Genomic DNA, 21,061 nt, shown 5'->3' on the forward strand with positions numbered 1-21,061 from the left:
GCCTTCAGGGGCACTCGTAGGGCTAGGGAGGCATAGGAAGCCAAAAACTCCAGCTTTGCCCAGGCAGCTTACCTCTCTATGCCAGCATAGCCCTTACCCTGGAGCAATGCCTGTGCCAGACTGGCAGGGCTTCCTGCCGCATAATTCTTAGCCAGCTTCCTAACCATTTTCAGCTCAGAGCTTTGCCTTTTCAGATAGCTGTTACTGCTCAAGGACATTCAGCCATAGCACTGGCCCTTTGGAACAGCCTCCCTGAACAGGAGCGAGTTCCTGTAATTGGCTGGATTCGAGAGACAGTGTAAGAGCAGTCTTGTTCAAAAAAGCTTTTGGTGGAGGATGAAGTTTCAGCTGTACTTGGTGGTGAGAAAGAGAGCAGGGAAGGTTCATATTTAAAATTTTTCAGTTCTTCACCAGAACTGTTTTTTGTTTTTAGTTGCTTTTAGGGCCTGGCGGGAGATGATCCATGGGGTCGCGAAGAGTCGGACTCGACTGTGCGACTGAACAACAACAAGGCACTATCATTTATTTATTTAGAAAGTTATTATACCACTTCTCTAGGAACCTACCCAAGGTGGATTACAAAATTATCAAAAACAAAGTAATAAAATATATCAATTAAAACCAGGCATTTAAAAACTCAGCCCCCTATGAAAAGTGAGAAATCGTGATATGATTCAGCACACACAGAGCACACGCATGCATGCACACACACACAGTTTATTTGGGTTTTATGGGGAAGGATGCAAGATAATGGAGAGAGTCAGTGTTCCCTCTCAGCTGAGTTAGTGTGAGCTAGCTCACAGTTTTTTAGTCTCTGGCTCACACACTTTTGTCTCCACGACTCCATGGACTTTAGGCCGAGAGAGAGTGACTGACTCACGGTTACCCAGTAAACATGGCTAAACAGAAATTTGAACTCAAGGTTCCCCAGTCAAAATCCAGCACTGTAGCCATTCTACCACAGTAATGGAAAATAAAGTGAAAGACCTAAAGCATGAGATAAAATTGACTGTACTCAGTGTTTCCCTGTGCTTAATTTCTTTAGTGAATCTAATGCTGCAATTACATCCTCTCGATTGTGAACGTTCATTCAGATATTTGCAAGTGTCTTTTGGCCTATTTCACACATTTGAAAGGAAGCTTGTATGAAAGATATAATTCTTTCAGTACCAAGCATACTTACATGAAAGTAAAGCTCACTTATTTTGATGTACCTTCTAATTAATGGGATTTAAAATTGCAGAGAATGATGACAATTGTATCTCTTAACTGGATGCTCATTATTACTTATTTGAAAGGTGGAATGACATTCATATATTATTGTATAGGTGAAAACAGCTGCTATTGCAACAGAAAGGAATGGAAAATCAGAAAACAATACTATGAACATTAATGCTTCCATTTATGATGAGATCCAGCAGGAAATGAAGAGAGCAAAAGTGTCTCAAGCATTATTTGCAAAAGTTGCAGCAACTAAAAGCCAGGTAAGGCATCATCAAGTTGACTTGCATTAAAGATTTCCCAACATTTGTTCCAGTATGGAGTTTATTTGGGTTTTATGGGGAAGGATGCAAGATAATGGAGAGAGTCAGTGTTCCCTCTCAGCTGAGTTAGTGTGAGCTAGCTCACAGTTTTTTAGTCTCTGGCTCACACATTTTTGTCTTAGGTCAGGAAAGATGGCTCCAGAGCAACCTACTTTATTCAGTAGCCAAATCGCTCGCGCGCTCACAACTTTAACACCAGTAGCTCACACAGTACAATTTTTGCTCACAAGACTCCACAGCTTAGAGGGAGCATTGGAGAGCGTATCAGTGCAATCTGCAAAATGTTAAATTTGGTTGAGTGGACTCTAAGGAGATAACTGCTTGAATTCTATGCAGCTCAAGGAGTCTTTTAAAATAGGGTTATCCTTTCTCTGGATTTTGAACTATTGTGATAGCCTGACGTAGTTGACTGAAATGTGATGAAAGATTAACTTCTGTCTGCCAGAATAGATAGAATGATTCAGAGTACACAATCCCAATCATTCAGGGGTCAGTTCTAGAGTTGTATTAATTCAGAAGTAACACATTACATCACCATGTTAACCATGGTTTTTGTTGCAACTTTATCTTACTGTGTAATGAATTATTCTTAAGTGCAGTTTTTCTTTTTTCTTTTTTTGTCCCATAGTGCACATGTGTTTCTTTCTGTAACATTACATACATCTTGCAGAACTCTTCTCCTTGGGCTGCATCTAATCAATTTTTATGTTGGGGGGAAAAAGACAAGAAAAGGTCCCCTTTGGCCATCCAAGAGGCTATGCATGTACAAAAGCAATTTGGGGTTATGTCTTTTGTCAGGATTATAATTTGATTGTGTGAAAAAACTGGCTGGATCCAATCCTTAGATATTCCTGTGTTTGTTTGTTTTTATTCTTCACTTAGTGCATGAACTCACATTTTTCTCCACTTCTTTCTACACCACCACTGGTTTTTGTTGCCACATACCTCTATATCCCCTTCTTTCAAAGTATAAAAACCAGCATTTATATCAACAACATTAAAAATTGTGGATAAAATTAAAATTTACAAAGGGTACATAATTAAGCAGGGCAAATTTTGTTTTGATTCAAAAATAGGGAAACTCAGTGCTTCAGCAGTCTGGGTTTCTTCATACTAATGTCATAAACAAAGCTCTGAGTTCGGCATGTTTTGTTACTTTGTCAAATGCTGCAATAAGTTTCTTTTCCCCCTGGTATATATATTAGTCGATACCCTTTGTTATATAAGCTTTGTAAATAAATATTAGACCAGTTATTTAGCACAACATATTTTACAATGATCAGTCATATTTATCTTGGAAGGTCATACCCAGGAACCAAGTTATTCCTCTCTAGTATCTAGTAATTTGAGATACACTGCTGTTGAACATAAAGTCTTCATGTTTTAGCTGGTCCATGGGTTTGTATAATCCATACGGATTCGTATAATCTTGTTAAAATTCATCAGATAGTCATATGTTTTGTTTGTTCTGGACCTGTTGCAAAAAATTGATTGGAATTGCTTTCATTCCCTCCTCCCTTAGCCAGCTCTTCTAGGTTCCAATAGGAAATGTGGGAAGACATGTTAGTCCCAATATTGGTTCCCATTTACGGTAGAAAACAAAGACCTATTTTCTTTAGTACATTTATTCTCCTCCCCCAAATCTCTTCCAACCTATCTGGTTCTTGGTTGCATCAAGCATAATACAAATAGAATGTTGAAACTGACATTTATAGAGAAGATGTCTTTCTCAGTTCTAATACTGAGTTTGCCCTTAGAACTGCTGCAGAGTACTGAGCAGTTAGCTTTGTCCAGTATCCCAAAGTCATTCTCCTGGATGACCGCAACAAATTTTGAACCCATCACAGATGGGTTTTTGCTGTTGTTGTCTCAACGCAAATGAACTTTACACTTTTATTTATTTATTTACTTCACTTGCACTCTACCTTTCTCTCCTTTTGGGACTCAGTGTGTGGCTTACTTCGTTCTCCATTACTCTGTTTTATCCTCACAACCGCACGAGGTAGATTAGGCTTTGCATGTGTGACTGGCCCAAAGTCACTCAACAAATTGTCATTGCAGCATGGGAATTCAAACCTGGGTAACTCAGGTCCAGGTCCAGTGCTCTAACCACTATACTATAGATCTCCCATCCCCCTAATTCTGCTTTCTTCTCATAAGTAAAAGAGCTTAGACTGACTAAGTGACTGGCCCCTGTTGTTCACCCAATAAATTCATGGCTAAGTAAGGATTTGAACTCCAGGCTCCCCAGTCCTAGTCTAGTACTGTAACCACTACACCAAACTGGGTCTCTCATAGGGTGTACATGGTAACATTGCCTTAGAAATCCATTATAAAAATGCTGTAAAAGATCTTGATTTTAAGCATCAACAATTTCAGTTAGAGTGAAAGCAGCACCTGCCTGAAATCAGTGTTTAATTTTAAAAGTTTAAAAACTAAACTGGGTAGCAAGTGTGGAGACATTAAATGTTGATAAACATGACTGATTGATACAGAAATGATTCTGTAGGATTTTTATCAGTATTGTCATCATGTCCAATTAGTGCATATTAACTGCAGGTAGCATGTTAACGGTATGAACATATACAACTTTAGTTACAGGTATGGGATTATGAAGGCAGAGTGTAGTGAAACATTGACATGAAAAGTAGATTATGACAGAATATGACCTCTTTTTATTAAGTGTGTTTGAGATTCTAGTGTTGCATTTTGTTTTGTTATTTAAGCTTCAACTTTGGAAATGTTTGCAGTTGGGAGTTGGTCCATCTTTTCATTATATAGAAAAGATGTTTCTTTTTAAAGTTATATGCTGTAAGGAATACTTAAAAGGATATTTTGGAAATGTTATATCAAAATGATTAAACTCAAGCTGTGGACTGTAAAAAATTATAGCTTTACAGGCCACATGCCTGCCTACCCTTCAATCACTGTCAAAGTGATAATTTCTGCAATAATATGTTTCTTTTATTGTGGGATTCTAAACACCAAGTGCTGTTTAAACATTAAACTGAATTGTTTATGTTAGCGCTGTACTCAGTGTGTCATACATCAGGCCACTATAATCTCTCATGGAATGTAAAATTCTGTCATGAATCATGGCTTGTGTATCGGAAATTACTGTAATTTTGATTGGAAATTACAGGGCTCTTGAAATGTTTCTAATTATGATAGAATGTTAAGCGCGACTTCAAACCTGTGTGCTTCTTTAGATGTCTTTTATTTCCATATGAAGGTTATGTATGAAAAAGAAATATCCGTTATCTGCACCCCTCTGTATTACCCATCTATACTGTTTTCCGCTTAACATTAATACTACATCCACAACGCCACTTGTTTTTGTACTGTGTTTAATGTACATTGGTATGGGGGTGGAGGGTGTACATTGGTATGAAGGTGGGAGGAGTCCCCACTGAATTCTACCTGTACTGCAATAGTCACACATTTCTTACAATTTGTTTTAAGTTTATTATGCAATATAGTATTTTAACTAAAAAAGGGGAAAACAGTAGTTCCAGAAAACATCGTGTTGACATGCTGCCTATAATAATTGGGTAAACAAAATGACAGGATATTAGTCACTGAGATCACCAGTAGTCTTGTTAAAAATGCATATGACATAGCACATCATCCCAATTATTTCTGTACTAGGAATATTCACATGTAATTCATGTATGTATTTTTAAAAATAGCTTGCTTATTATTAGACAGCAACTTATATAAGGTCCACTGTTACTAATACTGGCAATCTACTTTTCTTTTGAACTTTTTTAAAAAATGTATTGTTGCAGTATAAAACTATTGAATTCTATTCCCATGTATTGGGTGTGATACCTAACATCCATAGTTTATCTTCCCCCCACCCCATATATTTACATAACCAGCATTACTCAGCTTTGCAGTGCTCCAAGCTTAAAAATTGTGTATTAGTTTAAGTACAAGCTACTTTGCAGCTGTGGCTGAAAACAGACAATCAGAGAAAGCAATGGAATATGAGTTTCTGCTACACAAGAGGGAAGAGCAGCCTTTGTCTTTCAAACCACTGCAGTATCTTCCAGAACTCCTGTGCACTATGGAATTGCGGTGCTTTCTTTGATGTCTGTATTTCCATGCAATTTTCTTTCTTCACCAGATGTATGATATCCCTGTTTGCTGGAAAATTCATTGTTCTAAAGACCTCCTAAAACAAAAGGGTTAATCCCATTTAGATAAACCATAATAGTTCTTGCTACAGCAATATAGTCTGTTTGGTAGTAATATGGAAATTGGGTGCTGCATCTTCTGTGGTGAACAAGAACAAGATGCCACTGTTTACAATTTTATAAAGAAACATTGTGAGTCTGAAAGATTTCATTCTCTAGTTTCTTATACCAAATATTCAACTAGTCTTTTTCACTTATTTGCATGACTTATTTACACATGAAAGGTAGATCATTGCAGTTCAGGTGGTGAAGAGTGCCATCATACTTCTTTACTGCTACACAAAATGTGGCTTGCGTGCAAGTGGACAGGTGGTTTTCTTCCTTGTGAACTTGGGGCTACTAGGGATGCTATAGGCCTGAAGTATTCCTCCTGTATATATTGTAGCTGTTTCCCTGAAGTATGGTTTCAGCAAGACAGAGTTTCACTTTTGAGTAGTACTGTCAATAACTCAACAGCTGTTGTTTGGTAATTTGAAAAGCATAATGTATGTCCCTCATGCTCACATACCTGATTCTGTTATTACTCTTTTAATATAATATTTGTTAAACTGCACTGGCATTTCCTTGTATAAAAGTATTAGAGTAATTCTTATGTTTCCGTGAAGAACTGTTTATTTGGTATATTAATATTGGACAGTTATTTTTTAAAAGTCGTTTGACTTTCCCATCTTTTAATCCACTGTTAGTTTAATCTTGCCATTTTCCTTGTTGCTGTAACTTGTTGCTATTATATACATCCTTGTGTCAGTTTGAGGACCAAATGTATTTATAATAGCCATTTTTAATGAAATATTGTTTTGTCCTAAAAGCTAAGACATACATTACTGGATGTAATTTATTTAACAATACTAGACAAAATTTCTTCGGCTTACCATACATAACTGAAATTTCAAAATGTACAGAACAGGCACAATCCAGTTCAAGTTGGTAACTTTAAGCCCTTTTACTTTGATATTAGAGGCAAGCATGTGTTTAAATTACTCCCACTGAAATCAGTGGGGCTGAAAATATATTGATCTTTATTGTATTCAATATATTTTAGCTAAGTTTGTCTGCATTGTTTAGGTGTACTTGGTGGCGGGTTTTCTGAACCTATATAACCAGCCTGCGAGCTGGTCCCTTCGTCTTTGTCCTGAACTAAATAAAGGTATGCTTAGCTGAAATCACTCTCCGTCTGCATACTTTTCACATACTTAACTGAAATTTCAAAATGTACAGAACAGGCACAATCCAGTTCAAGTTGGTAACTTTAAGCCCTTTTACTTTGATATTAGAGGCAAGCATGTGTTTAAATTACTCCCACTGAAATCAGTGGGGCTGAAAATATATTGATCTTTATTGTATTCAATATATTTTAGCTAAGTTTGTCTGCATAACTAAAAGAAGCCATCCAAAATATATATTGGAAGACAGTTTTTGTTGTTGGTATGTAAATACACCACAACATATAGAGTTTTATACACGTTTATATTCTGTAATGCCCAAGAGAAACGAACTAAGCTCTTTTAAAACTAGGATTTGCTTTGAAAATTCCTTCATAAGAACACAGTGATCACTGCAAACTAATAGTATTTAGCGCCTTTAAGCCGAACCCTTGATTGGTCAAATCTGTTTTTAGAATTTACAGAGCTCTGTGTTTGCTTACAAACACTTGATATCAGAGATAAAGCTGACCCACTCATTTGCTGCGTGTTATAGTATATTGCCTAACTTCCGGCATGTCTATCTTTATCATTCCAGTTGTTCAGTCACTTAAGTTTAGCTGAAATTAATAGGTTCTCATGGCACTGTAATGAACTATATATTCAATTGGTAGTTGTTGCATGAGGATTTTATATTATGATACTTTATTAGTAATGTTCAGAGCTTACCCTTTTAATTAAAGCTCTTTTTAAAAATTGTTTATGCTAGGGACAAACATAATACAACAAATATTCTCATTGTCCTCCCTGAAATTAAACATTCTTAACGTATTCTATACAAATCACTGGGTGTGCCTGTTGTAACTTATTCTCTCTTCTCCACTCACTCACACATATCTACACAGTATCTACTCACAGGCCCTTTCTTCCTATTTCACCAATACAACCCTTCTCCATATTACACTCTCTAGTTGAAATAACAGGCTTCACATTGATTTGGAATTTACAAGCCCACATTTCCTTTTCTATAATCATAGTTCACACTTTAGAAAATCCCTAGGCTTTTCTGCTCATAGGTGTGTTAATAATTCTGCAGAATTGCTTATTCTTCCACTTGATTTGTGTCTCACAGACAAATATTGGAACTAGGCTATTGAGTTTCTGGTACACAAAAGTTCTGCTTTTTAATAGTAACAGGAAAAATGGATGATCATTCACTTTTATCTGTCAAACCAGTGATTATATAATTGGGTTTTTTTGGGGGGGTTTGGCCCCCCCGAAGGGGAATTTTTTATTTTTTTGCATTTTCTACACACTACAATTATGGGATGGGGGAATACCCTGACACTATTACTATGGGTGATGGATAAAGGGGATCTAATACATATATTTACTTGATAGGGGAAGGAATACTACCATTCTAATCTATTTCATCTACTGGATTTGGGGGAAGGGAGAAGTCTAATACATGTCACGATCTGAATAGTTGAAAAATAATGCTTTTTAACCTAATATTACACGTTATATCAAGATTTGGTTCAATTATGATAGTACACATCTAATAGCTTAACACAATTACTGCCTTTAGTGCTGTTGTCTTATTTCTAGAGTTTTTTCTTCTTGCGTTTCTTCGTTTTCCGGAGTTTGGGGGCAGCCCGGAGTTTGGGGGCAGCCTCTCCTTTTCCCGATTCAGATGATTCTGATGACGTGGAATTTTGGCTTGTTGAATCCTGTGAGTAGGATTCTTCTTCTTCTTCCTCCCCATCCGGTTTTAAATTCTTTTCCTTCTGCTTCTTTTTTGTATTGAACATTTGATCCATAAATATTTCCTCTTTTGGAACAGAGTCAATTTTATATTTTTTGTCCTGGTAATTGAAGCTCAGCCCTTCCAACAATAGCCATCTGTATGGTATTCCATTTTTTGCAGTGATAGTGAGCATCCTGTAGAGTTTCCTCCGTTTTCTAACTTGGAAAGGGATGTCTTTCAAATTTTTTATGTCTGCATTCTTGATTTCTAAGGATTTTCCCATTGTTGACTTTAGCACCAGTTCTCTGGTAGATCGTTTCGTGAATTTTAGATAGGTTTCCCCTGAGAGTTTGTTTTTCTTTATACAGTCCGGATAAGTCCTATAAGCCACATCCATCTCTTTTATTAAAACTTCTTGTTTATAATCCATTAATGGGGCCAAGGCAACCGCCAAAAGTTCTTTTAAATCCTCGTTCTTCTTTTCGGGGATACCATGGAAACGTAGAACATACATGGATCTTTCCAGCTGTAGCTGTATTAGTTGCGTTTTATCAGAGGATCTTTCCTTCTCTGCTTCATCCACTTTTTTGTTAATGCTCTCAGTCTGTTTTTCCATCTTTTTCAACATTTTCTCAGTTGCTGAGGTTCTTTTATCCATTTGCGTCGCTACAGTACTTCCTGTGGGAAGTTTCTTCTCCGCAGCTATTCTCCTCCCTCTCCCAGACATGTTTATAAAGAAGAAAAGTTTTATTTTTAAAGTAAAGTTTCTCTGAATTTGGCACTTCTTGATTTAAAATGCAGCTTTCAAGCTCAGCAGAAGTCTCGTATGGTTAGTTTCATTCTTTCTCTCTTTTCTATAGCGCTTAGAAACCATTCTGTTTCAAGAGGGGGGTGGAACTCCGACCCTTCCCCACCCACTGCTCCTTCCCTCAACGATCTTCGCTTATATAGAGGTCTGATTAACTCACTGTTTAGGTGTATTTGATTGTTGCAAGAGGCTTATTTTTGCTTATTTTCTTGTCTGTTCATCCGGCGGTTGGCTCTGAGCACCATACTGGCTCCGGGTCATCAGGACCACTGGGGGACAGGCAAGCCTCGATTCCTCGGCCATCGCCTTGGGAGAGGCTTATCCCAGCTCCCCAGGCTGGGGGTCTGCTACAGAGACCCCAGGGAGGTCTGGGACGAACTTGGACCCCTCCCATTAGCTGGGTCTCGGCGTGTCTCCATCAGAACGAGATGGGACGCGTCTAAGCTGCAAAACGCTTAAACCAGAAGTCCGTGATTATATAATTATTGAAGTTTCTACACAGACTTTAAAATTTTTGAACATTATGTAACAAGTATTGGAGCAAAGATTAAATAAGATAAAATGAGTTTGAGGGTAATATTCCCAAGCAATAGGGATTGGCCACAGAAGAGGCTTCTTTGTGGTCATAGAGAGCCAGTTTGGTGTAGTGGTTAAGTGCACAGACTCCAATCTGGGAGAACCAGGTTTGATTCCCCACTCCTCCACTTGTACCTGGCTGGATGACCTTGGGCAAGCCATAATTGTGGCACAGCTGTTCTTGAAAAAGAGCAGTTTCTGTCAGAGTTCTCTCAGCCCCACCTACCTCACATGGTGTCTGTTGTGGGGAGGGGAAGGGAAAGGAGTTTGTAAACTGCTCTAAGACTCCTTTGGGTATGAAGGGCGGGGTATAAATCCAATCTCTTCTCTTCTTCTAGAGAGAAACTTCAGAAGTGGTTGAACTTTAGTCATATCCCTTTCCAACCTCTTTTATCTATTGGGGTAGTCCTTACTTATACAACTGAAATTTCATCCACAGTGTAAACTTCCTTTATTCATTATGACACCATTATAAAAGTCCATCAGATTTGAATGACAAGGAGATTTCCCAATCTCTTCAGCAGTCTTGGTCATTATAGCTACTCCCCAAGTATACAAGCTATCCTGGCCCTAACTATTACAATGACAAGAGCCTCAGTGATTAGTCAGATGTTGAGGAATAGGAATGGAGAGTTGCACTTCAACCCTTCCATAATTAAAAGATCCCCATAAATACAGTAAGGCTCCTGATTTATTTTCCGTCTCTGGTTCTACTCCTACCATCTCAAATCAGCCATAGACTTTTTCCCTCCCCAGTGATGATCCCATTAGTGGTTGCAGAGCCATCTATACTCAGAGGTGATGTGAATGTTTTACTCTTACCACAGTATTTTCCCCAAGCATAGTGCTTTACATTAGAATAGAAATAAATATTCACCATTCATTTATATAACAGAAAATAAATGGGTGTCCTTAGAAACATTGGACTGGAGGCTAAGCCTTTTTCTTGCCTTCTTGTCTGCACGGACCCATCTTTCTTGGTCACACTAGAGTGTTACAATGTTGGGAGGGGCAGGCAGACAGCCTAAGAACACGGTGCATTTCTTTTCCCCTCTAAAATTACAGTGCATTGGCAGAGACAGCCTAAAAACACAATGTATTTTGTTTCCCCTCTAAAATTACAGTACAGAAGTTTTTGCAAAACTTAAGAGACAGCAATATTTCAGAGCTAGCTTTGAGAGAAGGATAGAGTGGTGGAGGCCTGAGCACTGAGAGAAGGGATCCTATTATTGTTGGTACAATCGAGTTTCTCTTTCACTGCCCTGTTCCGTCCTTCTAGGCACTGACTAAGTAAAAAGCACCAAGGCACAAGACTACAGAAACCATAGCCTTGGGTCACAACCATTCTTTAGGGTACTACTATTGCATATCTTTCAGAGGTTAAGCAATTAAAGAGGTTCTGGAATTGTGCACTGAGAACCCCTGACTCAAGTGAGGCCCTGCATCCATGTATGAAATTAAAGGGGTCGAGTCAAAAAGAAATGAAAAGACTACATACTGGATGAGTGGAGAGAAACATGGAAGAAAATGTTGAGTAGAAAAGAACAGAGCAGGAAATGGGGTGTTGACTAGCTATGTGAAAAAGAAAATTTTAGAAAGCTGTGATAAAACTACCAAACTAGAAAAGAGGTAGATAACCAGTGAGACAGCTATTTGAAACAAGAAACATACCTAGCTTAAAAAAGAAAGGAAATGAGGAGAGAACTGAAATGGGGGTGGGGGGGATGGAGGAACAAGATGAGCAGTAGAAAAAAAGATGATTAATGGAAGGAGCAGATAAAAGAAAGGAAAATATATGAACCAGAGGAAAGGTGAATTTTGAAGAAAGCGTCCATGCAGACTTCAGTGGTTATCTGTTTGCCCCCCCCCCCTTTGGAATAAAGAATCAGACACACAGAGATTCGATAAACTATGGACCACTTTATTTTAACTTTTAACGTATATTAAACGGCAAGGGCAAAACTAACTGGTGGCATGGTCAAAGCTAGGGGTCATTCCTGACACCTCCCTTGCTGTATAACAGCTGAGACACCCTGCGGCTCAGGCCAATTGACGTGGTTCACACCAGGCCAGCACAGCATGGGGGCCATGTCCTGGTGCTCCAGCCACCAAACTGCACAACTTACGTGGAGGATCAAACCAGGCAGTCTCAAAAGGCAGTTCGTATTCCTCACCCTGGGTCACACATCCCTGCCAGACTCCTAGCCCCCAAAACGGTGCTCCCCTAGCCACATATCAGTAACCCAACACAATCCAGCGAATCCAAAAAGTGACCAGCCAAATTAAGCAGCACCACCATGAGCCAATTCCACAATCCACTGAACAACAGTACATTGTAGGCGAAAAAATCACCCCTGCCATATAGGCAATCAGGCAGGGGTCAAAAATGCCTACCCAGCCCCCAAAGGGTCGACCAGCCAAAACATGTACAGAGGTCAGGGTGGTAGGGTGGGCTGAGCTCTAAGAGAGGACTGAAAAGGGCAGGAGCAGAGCCAACTGTTGTAGAAGGGCCAGCTCTGCTCCCTGCCAGAAGCCAGATGCCGCAAAGCAGTGTCTGACTCTCCCTCCTTCAGAGGAGGAAAGGGCAGCCCCTAGCAGCATGGCTGACGGCCAGCAGCCGGATAGGGGCCAATGTTTTAAAAACAGAATGAAGAACACAAAATGACTCTTGTATCTCCTTAAGGTCAACAAAAAGATTTAACAGTGAAGCAAAGACTGTATCGTACAAACAGCTATACATACAGGAGTAGGAGAAACTTGTTTCCTGCCCTCTCTAGCAACTCAGTCTCCAGCCATATTTTTAAGCTCCTGAGGCTACTAGCTGCCTGCATCATTGCACTCCTGCACAGATTATAAATAAATAAATAGCATCCCAGGTTTTCTGAAGGGGGGTGGGACACATCAGGAGCTCTGTGCAATCTATATCATAGGAGCTGCTAATACAGTCATTACTTAGCAAAATAGAGATGATGTTAAAATGAACACAAATGAAAAGTCCTCCTTGCATAAACTTGAATAGAGTTAAAGGGTATTGGTACATATTTTGAAAGCCTAAAATCTTACATTGGATTCTGAGCAAAGTCCGCAAAAGCCAGAACAGCTAGGAAAATTCAATCATCCATTGAAATGCAGGAGGCAAAGTCTTCTAAGCAACCACCACATCCCTGACTGAATCAGTACTCAAGGAGTTCTTGTTCCTTAATTTTCTTTTAGATTAGTGGAGACAAACAGAAATAGTGATAATGTTTTAAATATTATCATTAAGCCGACATGTCTTCCTAGTTCTTGTACCTATGTCTTGTAACGTTCCTTTACAAAATGAGCTCACCGATAGGCACTGTGTACATAATAGTTCCCTAACTCATCAGGCTTCAGTGCTGCCTCAGTACCTCTGATTCAGAAAATCAGATCATAGGCTGCATGCTGTCATATAATAAGGTGTCTGATCCTTATTACCAGTTTGTTGATGCACAGACTCCTTCAAATTGACCATTGCAACACATGGTTTCCCCTGAAACTAGCTGTGATAATTAGTGTGGCTCTAATGAGACAGAATGTCACTGATCTTGTGCTGAACTGTCGAGTATCGACGCTACGGATGGCAACTGTCATAGCCTGCCATCTGTGACAGAGCCTGGCATATTCTGTTTGCAAGGTAGAGCATGCTCAATAGATAGATTTTAAACAAATGGTTCATTCTTTGATCTAAAAGAGCTGCGTTGCATTAATGTGGATGATGTTTTTAAAACTTTTGACTTTCTCTTGGGCTATATCAATTACAAAAAGATACCTAATTATCATTATTTGATTTGAAAAATATTTGCTGATGTTCTTTCATATTTTTGTTCTCAGAAAGCTAAAAGCTAAGATCCTGGTTTTCATTGTTAAATTAAAGCATTGTATGTGGAAACATTTTTCTTAGATAAGAGAAATTTGAAAATATATTATCTGTGAGGCTTATTTTTATGTGTTGAAGTCATGGAAATATGCATGCTCATCTCCCATTTCATTGGGAAGGGGGGTTGGCTTTTGTTTGGGGAAGAGGTTATTACAATATGATGCAGTATACTGTTTATAAGTTATCTTTAAGGTAGTTCATAGTAAAGTTTGTTGATTGAAGCACCTTACAGTTTCAAGGTGGTTTATGGTTATGTCTGGTCAGTGGAGAAAAATCGTCAGCATGTAAAATATAGATACGAAATAACTGTCATTTAACCATAAATAAAAATATAGCCTATAGACAAGCCTTTATGTTTTTTTCTGAAATAGGGACCTGTGCTACTTGACTGAGGCTATTCTTAAGTTGAGGTACCGTTAGCACAGTTTGCAGAAATGGAAGTCCAGCACAGCTTATCATTCCAAAATATGCTTTGTTGCTTTGTATTTCCTCCTCCTCTGGCAGACCACACAGGGCTTGTTCTGAAGAACATTTTCGCTAATCTGATCAGGCAGCCAAATACGCCGGGAAAACTGCTTTAATGATCCCACTAATTACCTCAAGTCAATATGAACTGTATTATTAGACTGAGGGAAAATATTCCATTAGGTCTCCCCCTTGGGAGTTTCTCCGCTTTGTGATGTCACTGAAGCCTTCGCCCCCTCGCTTGTAATTAATTTTATTTACACACGCAGGCACGCACAAGGTCACACCTGCACAACCAGAGCTGGCCAGGGAGCGAGTGGCACTCAGGCTTAATCAGATCTGTCATAATTACCATTCTGCATGTTTCTGACACACGCTGTGAAATATTTCAATTTAACTGCCGCTACCAGCACAACCAGATGTAGTGCGAGTGTGGCTGCATTGGAAATATTATTCCTCAGGATAAACTCTCTCCTCCTCCTTTTTTCCCTCCTACCCCCTCTCCCTTTTAACAGCTAATGTGGCACAGAAGCTGATGTATCCTGTAAATCTTGAATGCAGCGCTAGATTGATAACAGCAGATTAGACAGTTTAACCACAAACAGCTTGTTCATTTTTCACAAATGAAAACCACATGTGGTGCAACTAAAATTTCAGTCCTCTTTTGGTGGTGATTCTTTTTTGTTGTTGTTGAGTCGTCGTCGTCCCCCCTCCCCCATTTTAGGTATGCTGTTTGCTGTAAAGACAGTTTCTTGCCTACATAGAACAGAGTTATTGCTGAAGCTTCCCAAATGATTTTTGCTTAAGTACATTCTGTTAGGTCTGCAATCCAAAGCCCACCTGCCACAGAAAAAATGATGTGGGAATATATGATACAGGACTTGTGTATTGCTTGAATCATAATCGGTTTACCTGCTTCTATAAAATGTCCTGCTGGTGCTGTGTTCTAAAATATCACAAGGAGATAAGTAAGGTTCTAGTTTTGCTTAAGATGCAGGTTATTAAGTTTTACCTTTTGAGAATTTTCTGCAATCAGAACAGCAATCTTCTGAAATCAGAACAAAGGCCTTCTGGGGGGGTGGGAATCACATTTTTGGCTTAGTAAAGGGAATGGAAGTAAATCAAGCAAGCCATAGAAGAAAATACAGATACACATAACTTTGGGTAGTCTCCAAAGAGTTTGGAGGATAGGGACCAGGTTGTGACGCCGGAGGTATTGATAGGTGCTGAGACTGGACAAATAGGTAAAAGAACACAGTTTCAAATTGTCAGGCTTGATAAACTCTGTCAAGGTCATAGGACACCTGGGCAAGTGTCTGCATTTTTACTACACAGACATACTTGGGAAACCATTAAGACAGACAGACAACCTTTATTGGCATGTCAAAAATAAAAGTACATTAAAAAGTTTAAGAAATACATTGAAAAGTAGCAAAGGAATCATAAGGCCAACCTAAATGAGATGGATCAGTTAATAGCTTCCCTGATTCGAATTGCAGACTGGAGAAAACAGGCGACAATATAGGCTACTTGGAAAAAGTCCCGTTGTGGAAATAAATACAACGGCCTCTAGAAAGAGGCTCTGGGCGGGTTTCAATTTGCTGTGGCGACCTCAGCAGGGTATAATGACACTGAGTCCACCATTTTCTCCAGAGGAACTGATCTCTGCTAGCTAAAGAACAGTTGTAATTTTGAGTGATCTCCAGCCCTCACCTGGAGATTGGCAACGATGGTTTGGAGGGTGGAGTCTATGGCTTTGTACCTTTCTGAGGTCCCACGCCTCCTGAAACCTCACCCTCTCCAGGTTCCATCCCTCATATTTCCAGAAATTTCCCACCTGGAGTTGGCAACCCTTCCCAGCCAATCATCAACCTATCTTTATTTCCCCCTCACTCTTCAGCTTTCCACCCCCCACACACCTGCAGCCTCTCCTGTGCTTTGAAGTCCTGACTGCTACGTCACATTGGCTGTCATACGGGGGCCACCTCAGCAGCATATAAGGATACAGAGCCCACCATTTTCTCCAGGGGAACTGATCTCTGCCATCTGGAAAGCAGTTGTAACTCTGAGTGATCTCCAGCCCTCACCTGGAGATTAGACACATTTTACCTCAGAAGAGCAAAACTGTTTAGAATGTTAGAGGCAAAAGCCAATCAAGTCGCATATGCAAACGACCCCTGTGTTCCAAGGCAGAGGCCAATGAGGCTGCATATGCAAATAACCTCTGTGTTCTGACTGGCTATCGGGGGGAGAGGAATGTTGGAGGCAGGACTCAGGACTCAGGCAAAGCAGCCAGTGGATAGGGAGACCCTCTGAATGACAGATCAGAGAGCGAACTGATTTTGGAGCATGTGGAATGTTCTAGAGAAGTGCCACCACCATTCGGCTATTATTTATAAGGAGATAAGAGAGTTGTGTCCAGAAAGTAAATGCTGAATTTTAACACTATCAGGGAGGCCACACCATGTACAGAAAAGGAATATTGAAGGAATATTCCTTATTGAAACCATTAAGAGTCCTTGAGAACATATGCAGCACCGATGTGATATGTGGGCTTTAATTACTTAAGAAGGTACGGGCAAACACATACCTAAAACAATGCTCCCGGTAAGTTCCCATCCAGGTGCTGATGAAGTCCACACCTGCTTAGTTTAAACAATGATACAAGATCAGGGGATTTACTGGTTTAAGTGAACATACCCTGCCATGGCCCACCTAGAAGTAAAGCTATTTTCATAATTTTGCTTTTAACATAGTGTGGGTTATTTAAATATAGATGTTTGGATTAGGTTGTCTAATATATTGCAAACATTTATATTTAAATGACCCACAATACTATGTTAAAAGCAAAATTATGAAAATGTTTCATACCACTGTGTTTTAAAGCTGAATAGTAGTTTGTGTTTCATTTTGCACAGGTTGTGAATCCTCAACTTGGCTGGTGTTATGTAATTTTTGTAAGTCTTGTATTGCTTGCATATTGCCAGTTTAATTGTTCAGAAGACTCAGCGAAGAAACAACATGTGGAGAGTGTAGTACTTTATTGAAAGCTGGCATGCATTAAAGTGGACTGCAAGATGAAAATATAACAGTAGAAAAGAGATAGAAGTTGCTGTGGGCTAGAGTTGCTTGCTAGATCTGCACAAAAAGTTTCAAATGCTGGAGATTTGTGCTGTATAATGCAGACTATTTGTATAAGAGCATTAAAATCTGACTTAGATACAAAAGTACAGTAAGTGGAGATGGGACAGCATAGCATGTAGTTAGAGTGTCAGACTAGGTTCTGAGAGACCCAGGTTCAAATCCCCACTCTGCCGTGGAAGCTTGCTGGGTGAACTTAGGCCAGTCACTCTCTCTCTCTCTCAGCCTAACCTACATCACAGGGTTGTTGTGAGGATAAAAATGGAGGAGGAGAACAATGTAAGCTGCTTCGGGTCCCCATTGGAGAAAAAGATAGAGTATAAATGAATAAATTGGACTCCACACCTCAGGACAAAAGTTATTAAGTTTATACTTTAAAAGTACTTTTAAAAAAATGAATCCTCACTTGCGACCTACAGCTTCTCATGGTCTGTTAAACATTCTCTGTGTCCTGTAAGTTCTTTGACAGTCGATCTGATGCTGCCGGGAAGATGTGAATTGGGTGACAAGAGGAAAAAAGTTTTAGGGCAAAACCTTTCCATTTTGAACACAACATATTTTTAAGGGGAACACAATAATTTTGAAAGCTGATAATACAAGTTACATTTACCTTTTCATATACTGTTGTTATGAAAAATTACTGTGCTTTTTAAAGTTGACGTGAAGGAGAGGATAGAAAGAACCAGTGTGGACTATACTAATAGAAATGGTGCACTGAGGTCAGATACAAATATAGCTATGGAATTCTACATGTCAGCTTTCTATTCAGTGTTACATTCAGATCATTTGTGCCTGGAAGTTCAGTCAACAAAATACTAGATAAACATTGGAATTCTGCAATAATTAGATGAGCTATAGTTAATAAGCAAGGAGAAAAGAGGTGATCAAAGGGGAGGAGGTAATTTCCTTCTGCGGGAACCATGAGTTGATAATGTTAAGTATTGTTGTGTGTTTAAAACACATCAGTAAAAATTACAATTATAGACATCTGCTTACATGGCACTCTGTGAATCTGTTTTATCAAGGACTGATTAAAGTTAAACTGAATCATAAATGATTACAGGCTTAAAAGAAATGTGTTTTTCATTTACTGTTTCACATGATGAAAGAATGAAGCTTCAAAATATCAAATGATATCTGGACACAAGCAAATAGAGGAAATATTGGCATGGTTCAGACATGCCATTCTTGATCTAACCATGGTTAGAAGAGCTGAGGTATTCAGTGAGCTTGCATGCTGCTGCCTCCTCCTGCATGAATTCCTTGCTGAATTAGATATCCTCAGTAGCCATGGTTGCCAACCAGGATTCCTCTCATAACCACCTTTAAAGCCAGGATTTAAAAATAGTTTTGCAAACCCTGGTTATGAAAGAATTTGGTTAACATTAATCATTGACGAGTTTATCAGCAGTTTATATTGCACCATGGTTAAAGGAAAAGAGCAAAAGGGAGGATTCATTTTTGAAAGATTAGGAGGGAGCAATAGAACATAAAAGCTTGGAGCATCCAGTATCCTAAACATGATTAAATTAGTTGAACTTTTTTATTTATATTATTTATTTTTACTACTTTCTTAATTTTTAAGTATTGAGAATATCATAGTGGAATTAAGAGTCCAGTTTACACCGCTCACAGTATTCGTAGTGGGTGCAATCCTAAGAACACTTTCATGGGAGTAAATTCCAATAAATAGACTTGCTTGGGATTCCTCTGTAAGTATATTGTAGTAGTAAACAGGAAATAAATCTAAATTAATTCTTCATGTTCTTTCTCAGTACTTTAAGCATATGTTTAATGCACACAGGGCATACATACATAGGAGTTCCCTTTCATCATATATACCTCTAGATTTGAAGGAAACTATGCAGATACTGAGATCTTATGCACAACTGATTTTAAGCTTATTTTAACTGGATACTGCAACGGTGGGAAAGCTTGTTCAATAGTTTTCCATGAAATCATTGGTTGCATCCTACAAAACTTGAATATATTTCCTACAGAGCTTGAGTACATTTCCATGCAGTTTTTAGGATTCTGCTTATGTTGTTTTGTAAAATAATGTACACAAAAAGATGGATTTCAGACAGAATGAAATCCAGAGAGAGAAGACAAAAGGAGGTATTTCTTTACTCAAAGAGTGATTAACTTATGGAATTCACTGTCGTAGGATATAGTGACAGTGGGTTACTAGTTTAATTTGATTTAAAAGAGGAATTGACATATTCGTGAAGGATAGGTTCATCAATGGCTGTTAGCCATGATCACTAACTGGTGTCTGTATGTTCACTCTGAATACCATTGCTAGAGGACAACTCCAGAGGGAAGCTTTGCCCTCCATGTACTTGGTACATCCCTGTAAAACAGAATGCTGGAACAGATGGACCATTGGTCTGATCTGGCATAGGTGCCCTTAAGTTCTTATAAATGGGAGTTGAAGGAGAAAAAGTCACAGGCAGGGGAGGAAAAAAGCAGTTTTGTCATTGTAACAATGTGCAGTAACCAATTTAATGGGTTTATTTGTCTATGCCCAGTATTAGTGAAATAAAACTAAACTGTTCTGTACAAATTTAACAATTGACACAGTCTGTAGAAATAGCCAATGATTTAATGGGTCAAGAACATTTTTATATTGATTGTTTCACTATGAAGTCTTTTCTTCTTGAAGCTATAGCTATAGTATTTGTTTTTAGCTAATTGGGATGGATATTCATGGATAATATGAATGCTGGAAATTATACAGCCAACACACTCAAGTCTCTTAATAAAACCATACTTTCCATGGTATAAAGCTCTAATCCATGAACAGTTATAGAAATTTGTTCTTGCAGATCCTAAAATGCACATAATGGTGTTAAAAAAGTTTTGCAAAAATATTTTTAAGTGCCCAGCTCTAAGGGAAGAGGCAGGGCACTGTGAGGCTAACCCCACAAATGTGTGATTAATACAGACAAACTAATGTTCGGTTGAAATTGGCCACAACTTTATTGGTCACAGCTGAAAAAGCTTTGGTGTAGCATGGGGCAAACGGATCCAGAGTATCAGCCAACCCACCTGCCAGCCAATGAGCAGATCTCCACCAGCTCACCTGCTAGGGAATACTATGGGATGGCAGTTTCAGTGGGATTCCACATGATGGTCTCCCCTGCCATTTGGAAGTGGATGCCCCAAGCTGTAAACCCTCACTACAGAATCCCTTAAGGGGATCCCTGAGATGGAGGAAACAGGCACACAGGCCAAATTTCCCCCAAAATGGATCCATCCCCATGCGACACCACCAACAATGTTGTGCCAAAGGACATAATAAAAAATAACAAACCTATTGTAACAATGCAAAAGTGGGACGGCTGGGTGGATGAATCCACAAACAAAGTGGCTAAGCAGCAGTGTGGTGCCGACTAAGTATCCAGCCACTGGCAGTGCCCCAGCTATGGCTATGTCAGGCACTGAGTGATTGGCCAGGATGGGGGAGCGGAAGGAAGTATGCACTGCCACAGCAGCCCACCCCAGGCATGGCCAGCCATGCCTCCTCCCCTCCCCACAG

General features: G+C 39.1%; 1 protein-coding gene across 8 annotated transcripts in view; it reads left to right on the plus strand.

Annotated features, from left to right (window-relative positions):
- The window catches only part of SATB1 (SATB homeobox 1), a 127,135-nt gene that overhangs the window by 82,193 nt on the left and 23,881 nt on the right, over positions 1-21,061 (plus strand). For all 8 annotated transcript variants that reach the window (XM_015426957.1, XM_015426963.1, XM_015426956.1 and 5 more), the window contains one exon: positions 1,329-1,484. In XM_015426957.1, coding sequence (XP_015282443.1) covers positions 1,329-1,484 — 156 coding nt within the window. The remainder of the gene's footprint in view (positions 1-1,328; positions 1,485-21,061) is intronic.

This window comes from Gekko japonicus, unplaced genomic scaffold (assembly GCF_001447785.1).
Source record: "Gekko japonicus isolate JY-2015 unplaced genomic scaffold, Gekko_japonicus_V1.1 scaffold162, whole genome shotgun sequence".
NCBI classification, from domain to species: Eukaryota; Metazoa; Chordata; class Lepidosauria; order Squamata; family Gekkonidae; genus Gekko; species Gekko japonicus.